Source organism: Vitis vinifera, chromosome 1 (assembly GCF_030704535.1).
Source record: "Vitis vinifera cultivar Pinot Noir 40024 chromosome 1, ASM3070453v1".
Lineage (NCBI taxonomy): Eukaryota > Viridiplantae > Streptophyta > Magnoliopsida > Vitales > Vitaceae > Vitis > Vitis vinifera.
In genome coordinates this window covers 3,667,351-3,688,446 of record NC_081805.1, presented here as the reverse complement: position 1 = coordinate 3,688,446, position 21,096 = coordinate 3,667,351, and the positions used below count along the sequence as shown (strand labels likewise).

Below are 21,096 nucleotides of genomic sequence, written 5' to 3'. Positions count from 1 at the left end.
GTGAAAGCTAAATCTTGTTTGTCTTTTATCCTCTTCTTCCGGCCGTTGACAACAATGTGCCTTCTATAGAAGAGATGATAAGCACCCTCCTTAGATGGCTGGTGCGGGTGGGCCCCACCGCAGGCTTTGCTCTCATTCTGGCCCAAACCGGTACCCCAACTACCCAACTACGAAAGAGAAGGGAAGAAACCCAAATACAAAAAGTATCGCGGGGAAAACATGGGAAGTTCCTTGATATAATTGGGCTGTTCAATTTTACAGCAAACAATGACCAATCGGGAACCAACACTCCGGTAGGAAAGGGATGTTCTTGCTTTAAGTATGAATGATTGCATCCAGAATCAGAACCTTGTGATGAAGATATCGTCCTCTGGACGTAAAGCAGAGAAAAGGAAGGAAGAAAGAAAGAAAAGAAAGACGAGAAGTTGAAAACTAATGCAAGAGTACTCCCTAGACGCCAGGAGCACAAATGCTAGCCTGTAACTCTTCCAGACTCCACAAAAAAACAGCCAGGATCTTCCATTGAGCAAACAATGTAGAAAATGGGACGCCCCAAACAGGTGCTTATAAACTTCTTCATGAATTCAGAATTGAATTAAAGCCAGAAAAAAAGGCATAAATGGTGTTCCACGCTCAGTTGTAAGCCGCAGCCGCAGCTTTGCAAACAGCACAAGCATTTTTCCGCAGGAGCCACTGTCTAATACAATGTATGTGATAGCAGTGGCCACAATCCAGCCTTCCCACCTCATCATCAGCTTCGTATTCCTCCTATCAATGACACAATCAAACACTTACATATGTGAAGTAGGAAGCACTCCTTTTACGCGATGTGTGGTATTATCATTAAAACAACGGAAAAAAATTATATAATAGTCCAATAGTCCCTGAGCAAAAACTTGGGCCTTAAAATGAAAATTTCGGGTGGCAAAAAGAAAGAGGTGGAGAAGAGGGAAACTCACTTGACAAATGCTGCACCTCCAGTTGTCACCGGTGGAGGATAGTAAGGGGAGGGAATCCAAAATCGGGTGCTTCATGTTCCTCAGGCACCGGAATATCTCATCTTCTCTCAGGCCTGTGCCTACATACCCAATTCTGTCACCCAAATCCAGTAGTTCCTGCTTCCAAGTCACAAATCCGAGAAAGATGATTCGTATTTTAGCAACTGAAGATACGTGTGAGAGAAACTAGTTGCAAAACCGATCCATGTAAGGGGAAGAAAACCACAAACCTCATACGACATGTGGTCAACATCAAGTCTCCAGTCCCCATATCGATCAGATCCCTCCACATTCTCTCCAAACAGTAGGCTACTCTGTAGTATCATCATCTGCACGCATTCCTTCATTTACATTATGTATTATCGCTGGGAGCCCCTCAAAAGTCAAAACTACTAAAACCCTCGTGCGAAAAATGAAAATGCTTGTAGCACTTTCATCATAGATACTGGCGGCGGCGGCGGAAGGGGGATTGTTTAATGATAAAGAAGCAAGAACTTTTAACTTTTAAGTGTTAAGGAACATAAAAGTGAGTTCTTAAATCATGAGTAGGGTAACATGTAAAGGGATTGTGAGGAAAGCTAAGGTTTTCTTAAAAAATATACTATGATAGTTTCAAATTTATTCTACTTATTAAAGTATCAACTATAAGTTTTTTCGATAAAAATTAAAAATAATAATAATAATTTCAATTAAATTTTAAAGTTATCTTTCTAAAAGATAATTTTCATATTTATTCTGAAATTTTGGATTCTTTCTCACCCGATAAAATTCAAAAATATTTTTGGAATTGTCATATTTTTAAAAATTATCGAATTTTTTTCAAAATCGGCCCTCGGATGCTAATGGAATTCTAGATACTAAATGGGAAAATGTTTAAATAAGAAAGCAAAAACAAGGGACAAGACAAAGTATGGACCGACCTCTGAGCGAGAGAGACCTCCAGAAGAGCCATGCCCAAAATCATCATATCTTCTAGCATTAGAGATATGTGATCCAGAAGCCTGATCATGGTCGCTGCCTCTCCTTCTTGTCCGACCACGCTGTCAAGCCAATCCACCAAAATACGTTACAATATATCATACATCTCATTATATTATGCATTTGATCTCTGAATTTTTCAGAAAATTATACCATGATGATTATCACATTATGGCCCTTCAAAGCAATTAAAAAGAAGATTTGGTCTAATTTTTAAAAGGTCAAAAAGAAAAAAAAAAAAACCTCTCTGTTATTGGTTCTGTGAGCATTGACCCTCCCTCTTGAAGAAAGGGACCTTGTTGGTTCTACAAAATCAACCAAAGCAGCATTGGAGGCCGCTAAACCAATCCCAGGAGTACAGCATAGGTCAGGAACCACCACCACTACACGTGGAGACATTGCACCATTCAACGTCGTCGTTTTAGCCGTCGCATTCTCAACTCTCATCCTCTGTTTCTTCTTCTTCTTCTTCCTCACTTTGTTTGCCCCCCATTCCCCCGACGACCCAACCACCACCGGCGACAAACACTTGACACACCCGAGTCCACTCAGTGCCACAGACGTAAATGTCTTCTTCTTGTTGGTCTTCTTGCTCAAAAGACTAGCAGCATTGTCGTTGGTGTCAGAGAAGGGTGAGCCAAGCAAACCAGAAATGGTAGATTTTTTACGGGTTGGGTGGACGATTAAATGGGTTTGGGGCGTCGGATCTGGGGCTGAAGTGGGCTGCTTTCTGGGTCTCCTGAGCCTTGCGTGTTGCGATGATCTTGAAGTCTCTGCAACAATGGACATCGTCAAATTGAAGGAAGGCCGAGGAAATGAGCTTGGTTTCAAAAGAAAAAATACAAGAGTGAATCTCAAATAATTTTTTGAGCTTGAGATTTGTTTTTGAATATTGATTGACGTGACAAGAATATATTATTATTTTAAAGCTATGGTTAGATCATGAATTCTCCGCGGGATTTTTTGTTTTATATATATACAAATTAAAAAAAAAAAATCTTGCTTAGTTGTCACCAAAATAATAAAAAAATGAAAGCAATTCCTTATAATTGTACCATTGAGATGTGGTAGATTTGGAATGGCAAAATAAGGAGGCCCCAAAACGACATCTCACAAATTATTAGTTCCAAATTTCCAATCATGGTGATCATAGCAAATGTAAGAGGCCAAAATAATTGCAATCCAGTGAGGATCTGAAAATTGACTTCTCATGTGGCATAGCTGCATGCATCCAAGTGGTGTAAGGTCCACTTTCTATACATTCACCTCTACTATTCTAACCATTCCACCTAATTTTCTTAAAATCCTGTTGCTGCAGTCCCTTCGTGTCTGCACATTTTTCCGGCATGAATTATGGAAGGGGGACCATGGTCTCTAATTTCCAGACTACAATTATGGGAAACAACAAGATGCCCCTGTTCGATCTGGTAAGAAGGAATTGGAATTTCCGAGGTGGAGTGATGTAGTGGCTTGGTAATTAGTTATTACAGCAAAACCCCATGTGCTGCGCTACTGATTCCCTCATTTTTAAAAGCTCACGTGGTACCGACATGTGTAATATAGAAAAAAAGGAAGTTGAATGAGCTGGATTATGATCACACCATTGAATTTGAATCCACTTCCACAGTTGCACTTCTGTTTACCCTTTTCATGGTCATCGCAAATTCCAATAAAAAATTATGTGTTTGTGTTTAGCTAACTTCCACTAATGTAGCTTAGCATTTTCCTATGCTAATGTGGGATTACTTGGCTTTATTGGGTTGAGGACATGTAATGAGTCATGGGAGATGTTGAAGGTGGGTGCAAGGGGAATGGTGTTCAGGTTTTGTATCAGACGAGTGGTACAACTTGCAGGGAACCCAAGAAGAGCCACACGTCAGAAATTGGCCAGTTGTGGGTCATTTAATGTCTCTGGAGACAGCTCAGCTATACAGGTAAGGAGTAAGGACACTCACAATGGGCTTTGACTTTAACTTTGTATGCCTACCCCAGTCCTGGATTTGTAGGCCTTTCAACTCATAATCATACGTCAGACCGTCCCAGCTCAACCTCTGGGTTGGACAACATGGGCCTGCGTTAATTAAATTTATCTGGCCCAAATGTGCAATTCATATCTCTGAAATCAAAGTTCTGCACGAGCCCATCACCAGACAGTTGTGGGCCTCCTCATTGCTCTCTGGCCAGGGTCCATCCTAATCAAAATATGGATTCCTGTTAAACTTAACCTTATGTTTGGTCATTGGGAAATTTAAGGAAAATACAAAGAAAAGGAAATATAAATGAAAAATAAGGAAAAAAAAAAGTAAAAAAAGATAAGAAAAAAATTAATTTTTCCTTGGATAAGTGATATTCTCTTTTGGAGCAATGGTCATGTTTACAGTGGATTCCCTGATGGCAAAGAAAGGAACAAAGAAATGGGCTCTAGTTTCCCATGCGCTAGGGGTGCCACGGCACTCAAAGAAGGGAGTAGAGGGGAAGGGGGGGGGGGGGGGGGGGGGGGCGGCGCCATGGGGAGAGCACAGGGGTTCAGGTGATCCCCAACCATGGGCTGGTTGAATCCGCCTAGCACGAACCGCCTCCTCAAGCAATCACATCGGCTGAAGCAGAGACCTCCACATGAGGGTTGCAAAGTCTCTGATTTCCAAGGGCACTGAGTGGACTGCGGAAACCACCCCAAAATTGCAGCCCTTCCACTGTGTCCAACTACGAGACAACTAATTCAATACAATATTGCTGTCACTTCCCCAAAAAAATGCTCTCCGAATAAAACAGAGGATAAACATTACAATATCGCATATAGTATTACATGACATGTCATTCAATTCTGACAGGACTGCAACTTGGAGAGTTCAGCCAACCCATTTTCCAACTAGTCCCATCCTATATCGCTTTCAGCAACTCAATTTGTAATTTGAATTAAATTTTTTTAAAAAAATATTAGTGTGAATTAAATATTATACATATATAAATATAATTTTATGTTTAAAAAAAATAAAACCATATGCTTCCTTTCATGCAAATATTATTTGCTTTGACAATATTAGAATAAATGTAACCAATAACCATCCCTTTCCTCCCATAAGGTTTTAAAACAAATAGTATCAAACTTTTTTATTTATTTAATATCACATATCGTAATCACCCTACATGTAAATATAACGTTATTCTCATGTCTTATAAGATTATGGAATTAAATTAAACAAACATTTTAGAGGTTTAGACAAATAAAAGCTCACATCGATGTCGAATATAAATAAAAACCCACATTGAGATTAAGTATTAGCTTTAATACTACATTGAGATCGTTGTGTCTCACAAGATTATGAGATCGAATAAATAGATGTTTCTTCCATATCTAAATATACAAAAACTCACATTAAGGTTGGGTATAACTAAAAACTCATGTTAAGGTTGAAGATTCACTTTAATGTCATTTATAATGACTTCTCCCTTCCATGTAAATATTATTTTCTTTGAATCTAATAAAATTTCACTATTTTAAAACACATTTATAAAATTAAAAAGAGTTTATATATATTGTCAAGAACTTGATCTTGTATAAAATGTGTGATATCACAATAAAAATAATAATAATTATTAAATTGATTTTTTATATTTACATGTTATACCGAATATAGAGATATATTAAATCCACAATACCTATAGATTTTAAATTTGTTAAATTTAGGTTGTTTGATTTAAAAAAAAAAATATGAAAGTGGTGATAACTTTATATAATCTCCATGAAGTATTTGATGAAGTTAGAAGATCAACAGTCGAAGGAAGGTAATGATAAGAGAGAATAATTAGTCTCGACCCAAGGTCTCTATTCTAGTATTAAAGGCAAATTCATTTACTCATTGTGGACAACCATGGCAAAATAAAAGGAATGAGAAGGTCTAACGTAAGCACTGTAATAAACCTTGACATACAAAAGAGACGTGTTGTGATCTATATGGAAAGCCATAAAACTAAAAGTTGAGGTCGTCCAATCAAACTAGCCAACCCAATTGTAATTCAAAAGCTTTCCAAGTTGAAGCCGGAGAGCATAATGGTATAGAAGGAGCCACTAAGATACCTTCTTTCTGAGGCACCTTCTTTCAGTAAGGAATAGTTAGATTAACAGTATAAGTTTTTCAAATCCATAAACTTCTCAAACAATGTGTCTTCTTCTTGTTCTATAGCCTAAATGGATAATTACCTTCAAGCTATTTCATTTAACATGATCACATGACAGAGAACTCTAAATTATTTTCTTCCTATAATCCTTGTGCAAGGAACCAAAAAGTCAGGAAAACTAATGGCTCTTTTTTAGCAATTATTGGAAAAGGCTCAATACCTATTTCAAATATCCTTGTTCTTCCTAATATCTTTCATGTTCCAAATCTTTCTTGTAGTATGTTATCCATTAGCAACTTCATTCTCAATCTTAGTTAGAATATTGGGATCATTTTAGATGACATCTTAAATATCAAAATTAATGGATTTTAAAAACCATGTCATGCTAGTTTTTCAATAAGAATAATCAATTCTCAAGAAGAATGAAGTCTATTAATCGAAAACCCTCTCATCGGGGATTTATTGGAAGAATTAACCATTTCTTCTTAGATAGTTAAAAAAAAAAAATAAGAGGTTTACTTTAATACCAATTATGAAAAAAAGCTAATTAGATTAAGATAATCACCTTAGTGGATGGTGAAATAGATGTTAAAGCGGTAAAAATAATTAACTATAAGGAAGAGAAGAGGAAAATAAGGAACAAATCAAAAACAATATAAAGAAGTTGAAAGAAATGAATTACAAACTCCTATATAGTGGTTCGACAAACATCCTACTTCCACCCTCCTTAAACTCTTAATTGAGTGAAAGTTCTACTATCTTCTAGACTTTTAAAATCAAACCCTTAAAACTTTATACACTTGGATTCTAGAGTTCCTATTAAGGGACCTTTACAATCTCTTCAAGTAATCAACTTACTTGAATAACTTCTCTCACAATGTGTAGGTAAAAATAAATTTAATAACTCCAAATCTAGTTGCAAATTAAGCTCTCGATACAAGAAGAGACTAGGATGGATTTTTGAAGATGTATAAAAGTATATGGAAGTTGAAAATTGAATGTACTTTTGGAAGAGTTTTGAATGAGAATAAAGAGATCTAGTTTAAGAAAGTCATGAAACATTTCGATTTTTTTTTCTTTTATTTTTAATGGATTTACCTAGACCAATACATGATTTTCTTTTAGTTTAATGGAATGCAATTATTCTCTTATTAATACATACCGTAAAACTCTTCAATATGTAGTTTTCTATGTTGTGGACCCCAAAAGCAACAAACAGACCTTGATTGATTCTCTAATCATTATGCATTTAATGCATTAGTAGGTAATTATTGGGGTTTAGACCTTCAACTAATTGAGTAACTAGTTCAACTAATCGAGGTTATGCCTCAATCAGCTACACCCCAACTATCGAAAGAAAGATGGTGTAAAAATGTTCATCTACTAGTCAAACCCAATTGGCTCAATTGGTTTTTGACTAGTTGCACAATAAAGTGCTTAAAAAGCCCAATTTAAGGTCCGGAACATTTGACAGTTTGTTTAAACCTTCCTTAAACCTTTTAGGATAAGTTTAAAAAGAAATAAATTTAAGGTTTTAATTTAAAACAACAAATCATTCAATTCTTTGGTAAAAATGTTCTTTTTAAGTTCACAAAATGATAAATTTAAAACCTTTTAAGTATATGAATATGATTTAGACTCAAGTGAACCAACAAATACCATCTTACACAAAGTCCTAGGTCACTTCAAGTCTTTTAAGGACCTCAATTTTTCATTGAATTGATCTTCCTTTATGATTTTTGAGGTTTTTTTTTTTTTCTAATTTTTGTAAGTAAACTTGAAATACTTGATTTAAACTATTAGTAACATTAACCTTATTTTGTGATTATCAAAACTCAATTAAAAGAACTCTTGGGCTAACACAAATGTAGAGCTAACAAAGATTTTCAAAGATCATTAGACTGCATGTGGAGCTGGGGAATTGTAATTTAGATGTTTCATGATTTAACTAGAGAATTCTGAATTAAATAACTCAACCTAATCTCAGAAGTGATAGGTTGAAGATTCCAGAACAACCATGTCTTTTTTTCTTCTTCTGATTTTTGTTGTAGTAGATATTACCCTTAACTGCAGCGACAAGGGAACTAGTACAACTGAAGCATCTTTCTGAACTTCAATGGTGATGCCCATATCTATATTAATTGCAAGGGAGGGGGAAGTAGGGTCAATTTGTAAAGTATAACGAAGGCAAACCATGAACACATCTTCCCTTTGCGTTGCAATAGTACAACTCATAATCAATACGTGTTGGTCGTAGCAGTTTATCTTCAGCTGTTTGCTTGGTTGCATATGGTCACCGATGGAATTTCATCCTGAAAAGTACAACCCATGTAGCAATATTGGGTTGCAGGATCCAAACCACTTTAACCCAGATCGATTTGGCCATCCCTTGCTTTTTGGATACTTGTGTTTGTTGCATGTTGATGGTATCAGAAGATGATAAACACTATTAAATGATTGATGATGGGGAAAAGGCCTTGCTGTCTTCTATGTCTAGACACTCAGCCCCCATTTCCACTTCCGTTTCTGTGTATAGGTTCAGCGGTATATATATCCATCAACGAAAGCAGGTGTAAATAAGCTTCCACCAGCACTGAGTTGTCCACAATATACTCCAATGGATTCACATTCACAGGGCTTCCTTTGGAGCCCTCCAAGTCTCCACCCCGTTTACTACCAAACCAAGGAGGATGATGGGATTATTGATCTGGGTCTTAGTCTGAGAACTCTGCAGCCCCAAGTGTACCACCCAACTGGGCATAGTATGTAACTTGTTCCTTTGTTCATTGTTTTTTATTTAGTTGTCAACCAAATGGTTGTTATGTTTGTCATGGCTACAAATTCAGGATTCTCATTGGTATTTATGCAGCTAGTAAAAGTAATATGAATTAGTCAAGAAGGCAGAGGTGAGCACTAATTCAGAATGCTGTCACCTAATTAGGCTTCTTGCGATGAATAAGCTGCTAATGTACATTAGATTATCAACCCAAAAAAAGATTAGATCACTATAGATTTGAGCATTCTTTGTCTGTGTTCATAGATTGAACCTCAGAATTACTTGGGTTGTTCACATTTCTTCACATTCTTCATGCAAATTTGTTAATTCCTGAAAAAATTAACAACCCCTGCTGTACATATAAACCCATCACCCTCATATTAGGCACATAAAGAAAAAATATGATAGGAAATCCGTCAGCCCTGATTAAATTTGCCTGAATGATCATCCTTGGAATACCCCAGTGGCTTGTTTCAGCTCAAAGAGGCAGGCGTCTTAGTGGATTTGGTGCCAGGTTGAGAAATTCTAGCAATTTCAGGCGATCCTACCTAGTCCTAACTGCCTTTTCCTTGTCAGTTAATGTGACCATCAAGAATGGATAAATAGGAGAAATGTGGAAGGAAACAAGTCCAATGACCTCTGGAACAATTGTTGCAATGTACTAACCATAGATGCATTTGAATCAGTGGGAAGCCTGGAGGGATATGGAGCATACGGTGAGCCGGTGGACTGGCCCCAGCTGGAAGCACAGTCTAGAAATTCAAATTCAGGATGTCCAAAAGTCATCCCAGAAGATTGTGAAGAGGAGACAGAGGGAGTCCAAAGCAAAGAGAGGTGGGCATATGTGAAGGTTAACATGGATGGGGTTGTAATTGGGAGGAAAATCTGCGTCCTTGATCTCGCTGGTTATTCAAGCTTGGCACTTCAGCTTGAAGACATGTTTGGTACGCACCCTAAATTTCATGAGCTTCACAAACTTCTGTTGGTATATTACTTATATTTATACATATCAAAAATGTCAAACAACTTGGGTATAAAAATTTGCTCCAGGTAGAGATTCCTTATCCGGGTTAAGGCTGTTCCAGAGAGAGTCTGAATTTGCCCTGTTTTACAAGGACAGAGAGGAGAATTGGAGGACTGTCGGTGATGTTCCATGGAAGTAAGTCCTTCACTGGTTTTACTATCCGTTTCTTTTTTCCTTTTTTTAAAAACTAATTGAAATTTTTGTCCTTTTTATTGCATGGGTGTATCAATACCATTTGATCCATTTTTTTTGGACAGAGAATTTGTAGATAGCATCAAGCGTCTGAGAATTGTGCGAAAGAATGAAGCTCATTTTCCCTCTTCCTTGGAGTGTACTTAATTTTCTCTCTCTTTTTATCTTCCTGGAAAAATCTCTGGCATTGCCGGAATTTGAAATGAAAATGGCAGCCCAGTCCCAGAAAATTCATTTGAAATGAAGACTTGATGTTTGGTTGCTTAGAGCCTCAGTTGGTGTGCTTGTGACTTGTGTATTACCAATTTATTGTGCATGAAATGTCATGAAACTTTTCATATATTGGGTTTATTATTAAGCTTATTATAATAATAATAATAATATGAAAATAGGGGGAAAAATGAGAAAAAATGTTGTAAAAAAGAAAGTGAAATGATAAAAAAAAATTAGATTTTTTTAATAGTCAAATAATCAAATATTCTTCAGTATAATGTAATTAAAATTTAGGCTATAGTTTAAAAGGGTATGAATAGAAAATTAATTTTAGAATGGAAAGTATCTCATCTTGCATCACAATTGAGTGAGAAATCAATCTATTATGAGTTGAGTGTGAACAGGTACATTGAAAACAATTAAATGGATGACAAATATAGATGTTATTCCAAAGTCTGAAATTAATGTGAAAATAAAATGTAAAGTATACGTACATGTTAAACAATTTAGTAAAACATTTAAGTTATGTTTTGGTTCTTAAAAAATATTAAAGAAACTGATTTTTTGTACTATAAAAAATATCAAATAAAATTAAATATAATTAAAATTAATTAAAAACTTATATATTTTTAAATTATTTAGTTTTTATATCAATAATATATATTATGTAACAGGATTATTGTATTTAATTTAAAATTTAGAGAAATTATATATATGTTATTCTTTTTGAACTTCATGAGTGGGTAAGATTTTTCAAGAGAAGATGGGGTGCTCTCATTCTATTCTTTTTAATTATATTTAGTTATCGAAAAGTTGAAAATTGTCTGAGAAGGAAAATAAAGAAAAAAATTAATTTAATAAATTATTTTTATATATTATTTTAAATTCTTTAAATTTATTTAATTCTCTTATATAAAAATTAAATAATTTAAAAATATATAAATATCTAAGATTTTTTTTTTCTTGTTGATACTTTTCCATACTAACTGTAACTTTCTGGTAAGAGTAATCACCATGTATATTGTCGATGTAACTGACCAACACAGGAATATCATCTTCTCAATTGTTTATTTGTTTTGTTGGTTTGAGCTGCGAAAAGAAACAACTAAAGCAAACAAATAGTTCATACTACTCGAAACAACAACAACAGACAAAGGTCTGCAATAAGAGCAAGAAGAAGACGACAATTTTTTCACATATACAGTAACAGTTCTAGGAGCCAACTCACGCAAAAAACAGTTCAAAAATCTCCCACAGTATGCTCTTATAGCAGACCCGCTTCAACCTACTTCTTCTGATCTGAGAGAGAACGGAATCCTACATACTGAATGAAGAAATGGGCATACACAAAATGCATCATCTACACTTCATCCTACTGAGGTCATATTCACTCCATGCGTGATGAGACCCCTGATCTGTTCAATTAAAATGGAAGCTTCAATGATTAAATGGAGCTTTTACACAGCCTAATTGATTTCTCAATCAGTTGACATGGCCAATCTGTCCAAGATATCGGAGACGTGTCTCATTGCTGGCCTCCTTTCAGGGCTGCTGTGAACACAAGCCATTGCGATCTTTAGAACTGCAACCATCTCTTCTTCCTTGTCTGCATCTTGAGCTAGATATGGGTCTAGGACATCCGCAAGTGGCTTCTTCTCTTCAATGCACAGCTGAATCCAGCGAACCAGATCCATCTCTGAGCTACCCACTTGGACTACCGGCAATCTTCCAGTAATCATTTCCAGTAAAATCACCCCATATGAGTAAACATCCCACTTTTGTGAGGGCTTCACCACTTTCAGTGCCTCTGGAGCTTGATAATAGGACCCCAAGTTTGAAGTTGAACTAACTGCACCAACTTCTGAGGGTGGATTACTTTGTTGTCTTTGTGGGGGTTTCTCAGAAGTCATTCTACTAGATTGCAGGGTTGGGGATCCGCCAGCAATATTAGCTAGCCGCCCAAGTCCAAAATCAGAGATGTGGGGTTCCATGTTCTGCCCAAGCAGTATATTACTAGGCTTCAAATCTCCATGGACATATTTTTTGGGACTAAATTCATGCAGATAAACCAAGCCTTTAGCAGTTCCTTCCATGATTTTCAACCGGACAGACCATGGTAGAGGCCTAAAGGATACCATTCCAGGCTTCCCTGGTGGCAATGAAAAGATTCAAAACAATCAATCATCAAATATATCATTGAAAATAAAGGTAACTAAGGGTTGCAGATAAATTTATTCATTTAGAACAGGGAAGGATGATGAAACTTACCATGAATTGCAGTGGCAAGGTTTCCGTTTGGTATGTAATCATAGATGAGCAGCTTCTCATCGACAGACCAGTAATAAGCTCTAAGAGTGACAATATTAGGATGCCTTAGTTTTCCTATAGCTTCTACTTCCGTCTGAAATTCTTTAAACCTCTGAGAACCTCCTTCCCCTAATCTTCTCACAGCTAAGGTGCTTCCATCTTCAAGCACAACTTTGTACACAATCCCAATTCCACTCTTCCCTAAGACAAAAGCAGATGCCTTCAGAAGCTCGTCCAGGTCAAAAGCCACTTGTGTATCCAGCGGCACAAGATCATACTGCTCCACATTTTCTGATAGGGTTTCAGACTCATCTTTCCTGAAGCACAAACACTCCTTCCTGGCCTTCCCTCCCTTCTCAAAACCATAACCATTCTCATCCTTACCCTTGCCACAAGAACACATCCTCGAATAACAATAAGAGAAAAGCAACCCAATAAGGCAGATTCCTACCACATCGCCCACTACAATTCCAATTACAGCACTCTTACTGAGACCCCTTCCTTTCCCCTTCCCTGAATCACCATCTGAATTCGGAGGCGGGTAGTTATTAGGCAAAAAAGGAATTGAGGAAGGTGAACTGGCTGTTTCAGGAGAACATGGATTCTTCGAAGGAGGGCCACAGAGCCGAGGATTCCCGATAAAAGCTGTTGGTCCTCTGTTCATTAGAGCACCATTTTGGGGTATTGGACCGCTCAAATTGTTATAAGTGAGATCAATATAAACCTTCTCAGGAAGGTCCCCGAGGCTGGCTGGAATTGAACCACTGAAGATATTATGAGATAAATCAACGGTCCCTTGCAAATTAGACAAATTTCCAATGTCGCTAGGAATAGGACCACTGAATTTGTTGAAAGAAAGATCGAGCTTTTCCAGAGAAATCAACCCCTTCCCAAACCCATCTGGCAGAGAACCAGTGAAATTGTTTTGGCTGAGATCAAGAGTTTTCAATCTCTTGCACTGCAGCAGAGACGTGGGTAACGACCCATTGAAAAAATTCTGCGATAAATCTAAGGTCTGAAGGTATTTGAGACTCCCAATTTCAGAAGGCACTGACCCAGACAAGTTATTTCCATAAAGGACCAGACTTTGTAGCCCTTGTGCTTTAAAGAGCTCAACAGGCAAGCTCCCAAAGAACTTATTGTTCCTCAAATTCACATGTCTGAGTTGAGTTAGAGATCCAAGAGCAGAAGGAAGAAACCCAAGGAGTTTCTTCTTCGGAATGCTAACAGACACAACTCTTTCCTCTTTGCATGTAATACCATTCCATGAACAAGGGTTCTCGTCAGAAGAGTTCCAGTTATCCAAAGACCTTTCTGGGTCTTCTCCAACGGACCGCTTAAACGACAAAAGTGCAACGCCTTCCTCATTCAGAGAACCCACAAGAGCATGGGAGTTGCAGAGAAGAAGCACCAACAAAACCAAAGGAACCATGTCCAGAAACTTGCACAAAAGAAAAATGACCGTTGGAGCAAAAACCAAAATGGAAAGATGGCTTTGCAGCTTACCTTTCTTGCCAGAAACCCAAACTATGCCTTTGAAAGAGCTCGTAGAAACAATGAAGTTTAAGACTTCAGAGACAATCAAAACTTTGACGGTGATGGAGAAGCGAAATGCTGGGAGAGGAGTGTGAATGTTGAGGTGAGGAAAGGTAAAGTCTTCATCATCGGAAAAAAGTAATAAAAAGAATAACAATAATTAATAATAAAAGCCAAATAGGGACTAGAGAGAGAGAGAGGGGGGGGAAAAGAAAACACACAGGGTTGATAAGAGAATCGATGATAACAATGAAATACTGCAATTTATCGCGATATTTTGTTAAGGCTCCGGATAAAGAAGTGACAGTGATTGGACGGTCAATATTGAAAGATTGATAAAAGTCATTACAGTGAATGGTTGGGATTGTTAATTGACTCCACATTTAGTTCCTCTAGCGATCAGAAAATATGTTTGACTAATTTGGGTAATGGCTCTAATCATCATGTACAGCCCAAGCTAAAACCAATAAAACAGAGGACGAGAATACAATTTACTAAAAAAATTACTTATCATATCCTAAAATAATTTAAAATAATTTTTAAAAATAATTATAAAATTGTCCAATTATAGTTTTATAAACCTTCCTAAATTCTCCATAATAAATTTTTCAAAATTTATCCCGAGAACATGTTGTGAAATGGTAAATACACTGTGTAGCACTGAGACAAATTCTCTGGTCACGGGCCGTTTAGTGTTCACACCCATGTTCCCCGCGTTACTACATGACAGAAGCAGGATCAACGGTGTTCCACCGTGCCACGTATGATGTTTGATTAAATTATGACGAACTGATGGTTAGAATGTTTGCTCCTTCGAGTGGGGCCGTACCACCCAACCTCTCGATTGCCCACCACGTGTCAACACCTCTCTGCCACCATGTGAGCTGTTAAGCGCAGAGCTCTAATTTCTCGTGATATGAAAGGACAAATTGGAGAGAACTTGAGAAGTGAAGTGTGGAAGTAGCCGTTTGTCAGAGTGGCAAAGCCAGCCCCACTATGCGCTGAGACTTTATAGTCTATAGACAAAGAATAGGGAAAAAGTATTCATTTTTCGAGGCCTTCAAAAGATATGTCATATATCAATAGGAGACCCCTGTAGGGTACCATCTCTACCACATTCTAGAAAGACAAAGGTACCCTTCTTTCATTTAAAAAAAATTAATTATTTGGACGAAGTCATTTGGTAAGGAAGGCTAATTGTGTCATTACAATGCAAAGAACATCAGGCTACAAAATTAGGAGGCCCCTAGTGGGGGAGGGGCCGTATAGTAAATAGAGTCTCTATCATGAGGGAATTTTGGACCGACGCGAGCGTGAGAACTTTCGTTCCAGCGAACCCACCACAGCATAATAGAAAGGCGGAGCCATCTTTAAGCTTTACAGCTTATAATTATTGTTAAATATTGTTTTCATTTATTTTAATTACGCCAACTTTTCCATATCCATCTGTATATGTTACACATCACCCTCCAATCGACGCTGTATGCAACGAATTTAGGAAAATTCCATGGGACCAAAAGTCACCTCAATTATCAATTCTTTTAAATTCCATCTTAATCATTCAATAAATAAAAAATTCTACGTACCAACATCTTTGCTTATATTCCAATTCTTAAGAATTAGGACCAAAAATAAGAATTGACGTCACTTCAACATCAATAAATCATACACTTTTTTGGAGAGACATTAGCTAAAAATAATTTGATTCAATTGAAGGTGTGTGTATATACTATATGGATAGTCAACTTTGTTGTTGTTCAAAAAAGTTACCAATTTTTGCATATTGTTTAATGTATAAGCATATGGACAAGATGTTGGAGCTTAAAAATGGTCAGTAATTATCGTAGACCGTGCCCAATTTTATAAGTTGTTGGTTGTGATGTTCAAGTCACTAATTTTTGTAAGCCGCGCCTGGTGACAGACAAATTAATTTGTATAAGGTGTTGGTTATGAGTAGAGCATGTTGATTGTTGAGTGAAATGGTTTTGCGTATGTGATGTGAAAAGCAAGGAGTTTGAGGGTAATAATCAAGGGGCATGTGGTATAATATTCGGAATTATAGTATTGCTGTTGAAAGAAAAGTATAGAGTCAGAGGTTGGTGGGGCCAGTACTCTTAGCGTGATTAGAGGCGCTGTCTGCTGCGCGAGAGTTAGAGTTTGGTAGAGGGCCGATGGGACAGTCTTGATTTCTTACTTCACTCAATCGCCGTACGTCTCGGCGGCATGGCTCATGTTGATTGTATGCTATAATACTATAATGCGTAGAAACTAGAAAGCAACATCTCATATTGGTTTTTCTTTGGTACCGAACCATGCCTACCGCGCGGATTGAAGCATCAACGAATTGGGTTAAATATAAATAATAGTAATCAATGGGTGTTGGCTAAACCAATTTAACATCTTAAAATTGTTGGTACAGTGTCAACTAGATTGAGTCCATTTAGCTTCTTTAAAGTCAAATGAACTTTTCTTTGTACAAAATGGTATTCGGACAAGTGGTTCGAGTACACCCTCCAAAGATTAAGTAAAAAAAAAAAAAAAAAGGACGGATTTAATTCTTTCGAATGGCTTTATACGCGCATACCTTTTTCATATTTCTCATACATTTTTTAGTAAGACGGTCAACGTCATCATTTTTGTGCGAATTTGGCAATTATACCAAATAAAATCCGTTGACTGATGTCATTTGTTGACTACCAAGTAAAAGTCTCAGACCATGTAATTAATTATGCATTTACATTTGTCAATGTCGCATATTACGCGTGATAATTAATAGACATTGACTTTCAGACATAAAAGTCGTCTAGGTCGTTGCTCGGGCACCAGATGTGATGGTTCATTTGTTAAATGCCTGGAGTTTTCGGTTGTGTTGGTTAATTCGTCTAAAAATCTCAATTGACTTGATCTATCCATTCCATCTGACATCCAGAAAAAAGGAAAACTTTTTTCTTTTGCGCCAAACGAAATTTGTTTTGGTTCAAACGGATGAATCTACACAAATCATCTACTTATTTTGGATGGACTAAGGGTTTTTTATTGAGGAAGGACACATGGAGGGAAGCCCCCACAAAATAACTTAATAACTTAATTTAAATCATTAAATAAATTAAAAATAGTATAAATTATAAAGACAAAAATAATTTTAAGTATTAAGTAAAAATAATTAATTTACTTTTAGATTTCTATCTTCATTTTACTTTTTTATCCTTATTTATCCAAACTACCTTCACAATTTTTTTTATTATTTTATGGCTTCCTTTGTCCCGGTTATATTGATAACGATAAATATGTCAATTTGATGATTTAACATAAATTTTAAGTTAATTTTATCAAATAATCTTAATATTCTAAGTAAAAATTAAATAATAATTTTTAAATCAACAACTTAAATATAATTTAACTTAAAGTCAACTTAAGTCATTAAATTATAAATATTGAGTTTTATCAAATACTCCTTAAGAAGTAAAAAATAAAAAAATGAGATGATATAATGAAATCTAAATGCACATATATTGCGATTTGATTGATTAAATTGTTTAATGTTTATTGATGTTGTAGTAAAACACATTTTTTTAATACGTTATTTGTCAGTTTGTATTGAGCAAAAAGGAATAACCCGAAAATGATCAAATGAAATTAAGTTATAAAAAAGTTGAAAAGTCAAAAATTTTATTTTATTAAATTTATTTTCAAAATATATTTTTTTATTCTAAAAAAGTCTCACAATATACCTAGTTTGAAATAATTTTTATTTTCATTTAAATAAAAATCCTTGAAATATTTTCTTTTTTTACTAAATAATAAAATCCCATTTGTGCATGTGATTTAAAAACAAAATTGATTTTAAAAATTCATACTACTATTTTATTATTGCTCTTTATAAATAAATTTTAAAAATAAAGTAAAATAGAGAACTGTTTTTCTCATTTTATTTTTCCCATCAAATAAAATGAATTTCAAATCAAATAAGACTTTATATTGAATTTATTAATAAGTTTAATAATTAAAAAAATTAAATTGAAAAAATATATATAATGACTATAAAAAATAATACACATAATCAATGCTTTAAATTATTTAATAAATCTTGTAATTTTTAAGAATAATTTAAAATTAAAAATAATTAATTATTTAATTATAGATTAAATAAAATAATTCAGAATGTTATATTTATATTATATAATGAAAATTTTAGCTTATTTATACTTCAAAAAATTATTATTTTTTATTCATTTAAAATAGAATAGTATTAGTAATTATTAATTTTAAATAAAAATATTTGTTTTTAATTAATTTTTATTTTTATTGTTAATAAGATGTGAATTAAATTTAGTTTGCATTATATAAAATAAATTTACAACTTATCTTTTTTTACAAAATCAAAATAAAAATTTATTTTTAAAAATAATTTATCTAAAAAATTCCTTAGTTTTTTTATTTTTAAAAATAACTTATACTAAGAAATCAAAATAACTCATAGTTGGGATGAATTGAAATCCCACTTATAAGTGAGATTTCATTTCCATTATAATCACTTTTGATTCCATTTTCACCATCATTCAAGTTATCTAAATATAAAAATGAAAGAGAAAATGAATTAAATGTCCATTCTCACTCCTCATTATCATGTATCACTCTCAAGGTCTTTTATCGATGTTATCTTAGTTCACCATCATGTGCACTGAAATAGTTCAACAAAGCTCAACTCACCTTTCTTTCCAAAAAATAAAAAACTTTTTGGTATGTTTGATAATGGTTTTCGATGACATTTTTCTATTATTTAGAACAAAAAAAAAATGGGAAAACTTGTTTGACAAAAAAAAAAATGTTTATGTTTTCTATTTTTAAGAATATAAAATATTATGTTTTCATAAAATATCTTTTAGTTGTTTTCTATTGTTTTCACTTATTTTTTTAGAATTGGTTTAAAAAATAACCGTATAAACACATAGAATGATTTAAAATAAAATATTAAACATAAAAATTATTTTAAAATCATGTTTTAAAATATTAAAAACATTTTAAGTTCCAAACCAATTTTTGTTCTACAAAATATCATACAACAGTTTTCAAAAACTATTCTTAAATATTGCTTTTCAATTTTTTTTTTTGTGAAAATAATTACCGAACAAACCCTTTCATTGTGGAACATGTTAGAACTTCTAGAAGTTAGAGCTTGTTTAACTTAATTGTAATTTTCAAAAAACTACTTTATTAAATTTTTGTATTCAATATAACAAAAAATGAATAAATTATGAAACTTCTTCATCATTTCTGTAAAAGCATATGGCCATCAATTAAAATGAAATTTTAAGCATCAAATTTTTTTATATTGGAGCTTGTAATAGTCATATTTATATATTAGACTAGTTTTACAATGACACGAGCCTGTTGACTACATTTATAAATATTTAAGGGTCTTCTTTTTTTAATAATAAGAACTTGTTTAGTAATGATTTTAAAAATCGTTTCTAACATTTTTAATACTTAAATTTTTTTATCATTTAAATATTTGAAATGTTATAACTGTTTTTTAAAATTACTGTCAAACACACTCTAAGTTGATTTAATGCTCTGTATTGGTTTGATACCTAAATCTATGTGATCATATAATAAATAGAGTTGAGCCATATTTTATAAGCAAAAAATTAGGAGATATAATACCGATTATAAATTAATTTATTTGTTCAATAAATTAACAAAATCAATGTAAATTATTAGTAAGATGATTTTTAGCATGACAAGTTATCTAACTTGTTAATTCGTATACTTCACAGCACATTTGATGGGTTGTGTATCTACAACATCAATTGATTTAAAATTAACGAAATAAGAATAGGATACGATAAGATATGTATATTTTAAAATATTATATTTCAATAGATAGAAAATACATATCATAGGAAATTATATCCCATGAACATGATATTATAAGATATGTTATGTTATATTATTTTTATATTTAATTTATGAAATGAATAAAAAATAATATGAAATATATATTATTTTTCAATGTTTAAAATAAAAATTATGTCAAATTCCAATATTTTCTATTTAAAAATTAAAAAATTTCTTATATTTAATAATATTCATTATTAAAATATTTGAACTTTATAATTAAAAAGTTTTATATTATGTTATTCAATATATAAAAATAATTTATATCTCATATATTAATATTATTTTATAATATATTTTATATAATTTTTTAACCATAAATTTAATTTATAATAAAAAAATCATTTTACAAAATGAGAATATAAAAAAAATTAATAAAAAAATAAATGTATGATATATGAGATATGCATATCTCATCTCTTAGTATAAGAGTAAGATATCTTATAAAAAATAGAACTTTCAATTGATTTTATAAAAAATGTATGTAGATTTGATTACTTTGAAAATAATTTAAAAATGACACATTTTAATAAATATTTTTAAAACTATTGTACCATCAAAACATAGAACATCATGTCGAGGGAATTTCAAATTTATGAGAGTCGTGCATTATGAGTTTTTCCAATTGTTAAAACGATGCTGTTCAATAGTAAACATATTATTTTCACCGACGATGACATATATTTATATACAAATACAATTGAGTTTTAACTTTATCTCTTACTTTAATTCAAATTAATAATAAATTTCTATTTTAATTTAAACTTATATTTTACTCTAATTCAAATTATTAATATTTATTTATTTATTATTAATTTGAATTAGAGTAAATGTAGAATATACAGAATTATAATAGAAATTTATTATTAGTTTGATTTAGATTTGGAGGTAGAGTATGAATTATAATACATCCCAATTGTCTTTGTGTATAAGATATTCATGATAAGACTAAGGTAATGTTTATTTTTTTTATTTAATTCTAAATAGAACTTTAATGCTTAATAGTGTTAAATATTAAATTGTTTATTTTTATAGTATTTTATTTTTATAAAGTA

At 33.4% G+C, this 21,096-nt stretch overlaps 3 protein-coding genes across 4 annotated transcripts; 1 reads left to right on the top strand and 2 right to left on the bottom strand.

The window, feature by feature from the left end:
* Positions 1-206: 206 nt before the first annotated feature.
* On the bottom strand, positions 207-2,917 carry LOC100252628 (uncharacterized). 2 transcript variants are annotated; one of them, XM_010666519.3, is made up of 5 exons: positions 2,220-2,917; positions 1,919-2,038; positions 1,229-1,327; positions 960-1,115; positions 207-765 (listed from the first exon to the last, which is right to left on the bottom strand). In XM_010666519.3, exons 1-5 carry the CDS (start codon positions 2,763-2,765, stop codon positions 634-636), a joined length of 1,053 nt encoding a protein of 350 aa, XP_010664821.1. In that variant the 5' UTR covers positions 2,766-2,917; the 3' UTR covers positions 207-633. The 2 variants fall into 2 exon arrangements, with proteins under 2 accessions (XP_010664821.1, XP_002282898.1); XM_002282862.5 differs by having other exon boundaries at positions 207-768; positions 2,220-2,915.
* Positions 2,918-8,521: 5,604 nt separating this feature from the next.
* Positions 8,522-10,328, top strand: LOC100257765 (auxin-responsive protein IAA32). Its single transcript, XM_010666576.3, has 4 exons — positions 8,522-8,857; positions 9,558-9,815; positions 9,922-10,030; positions 10,153-10,328. The coding sequence occupies exons 1-4, from the start codon at positions 8,713-8,715 to the stop codon at positions 10,232-10,234; spliced, it is 594 nt and encodes a 197-aa protein (XP_010664878.1). The 5' UTR covers positions 8,522-8,712; the 3' UTR covers positions 10,235-10,328.
* Positions 10,329-11,406: 1,078 nt separating this feature from the next.
* On the bottom strand, positions 11,407-14,289 carry LOC100262836 (receptor protein kinase-like protein ZAR1). The gene is made up of 2 exons (XM_002282732.5): positions 12,569-14,289; positions 11,407-12,449 (listed from the first exon to the last, which is right to left on the bottom strand). The coding sequence occupies exons 1-2, from the start codon at positions 14,037-14,039 to the stop codon at positions 11,779-11,781; spliced, it is 2,142 nt and encodes a 713-aa protein (XP_002282768.1). The 5' UTR covers positions 14,040-14,289; the 3' UTR covers positions 11,407-11,778.
* Positions 14,290-21,096: the final 6,807 nt, after the last annotated feature.

Coding starts and splice junctions, on each gene's coding strand:
- LOC100252628 (XM_002282862.5), bottom strand. CDS start 2,765: ATGTCCATTGTTGCAGAGACTTCAAGATCATCGCAACACGCAAGGCTC. Junction 1,328..1,918: donor GAGGTCTCTCTCGCTCAGAG/GTCGGTCCATAC, acceptor GAATGCGTGCAG/ATGATGATACTACAGAGTAG. Junction 769..959: donor GGAGGTGCAGCATTTGTCAA/GTGAGTTTCCCT, acceptor TGTCATTGATAG/GAGGAATACGAAGCTGATGA.
- LOC100262836 (XM_002282732.5), bottom strand. CDS start 14,039: ATGGTTCCTTTGGTTTTGTTGGTGCTTCTTCTCTGCAACTCCCATGCT. Junction 12,450..12,568: donor CCTTGCCACTGCAATTCATG/GTAAGTTTCATC, acceptor CATTGCCACCAG/GGAAGCCTGGAATGGTATCC.
- LOC100257765 (XM_010666576.3), top strand. CDS start 8,713: ATGGATTCACATTCACAGGGCTTCCTTTGGAGCCCTCCAAGTCTCCAC. Junction 8,858..9,557: donor GTACCACCCAACTGGGCATA/GTATGTAACTTG, acceptor CATTTGAATCAG/TGGGAAGCCTGGAGGGATAT. Junction 9,816..9,921: donor TCAGCTTGAAGACATGTTTG/GTACGCACCCTA, acceptor AATTTGCTCCAG/GTAGAGATTCCTTATCCGGG.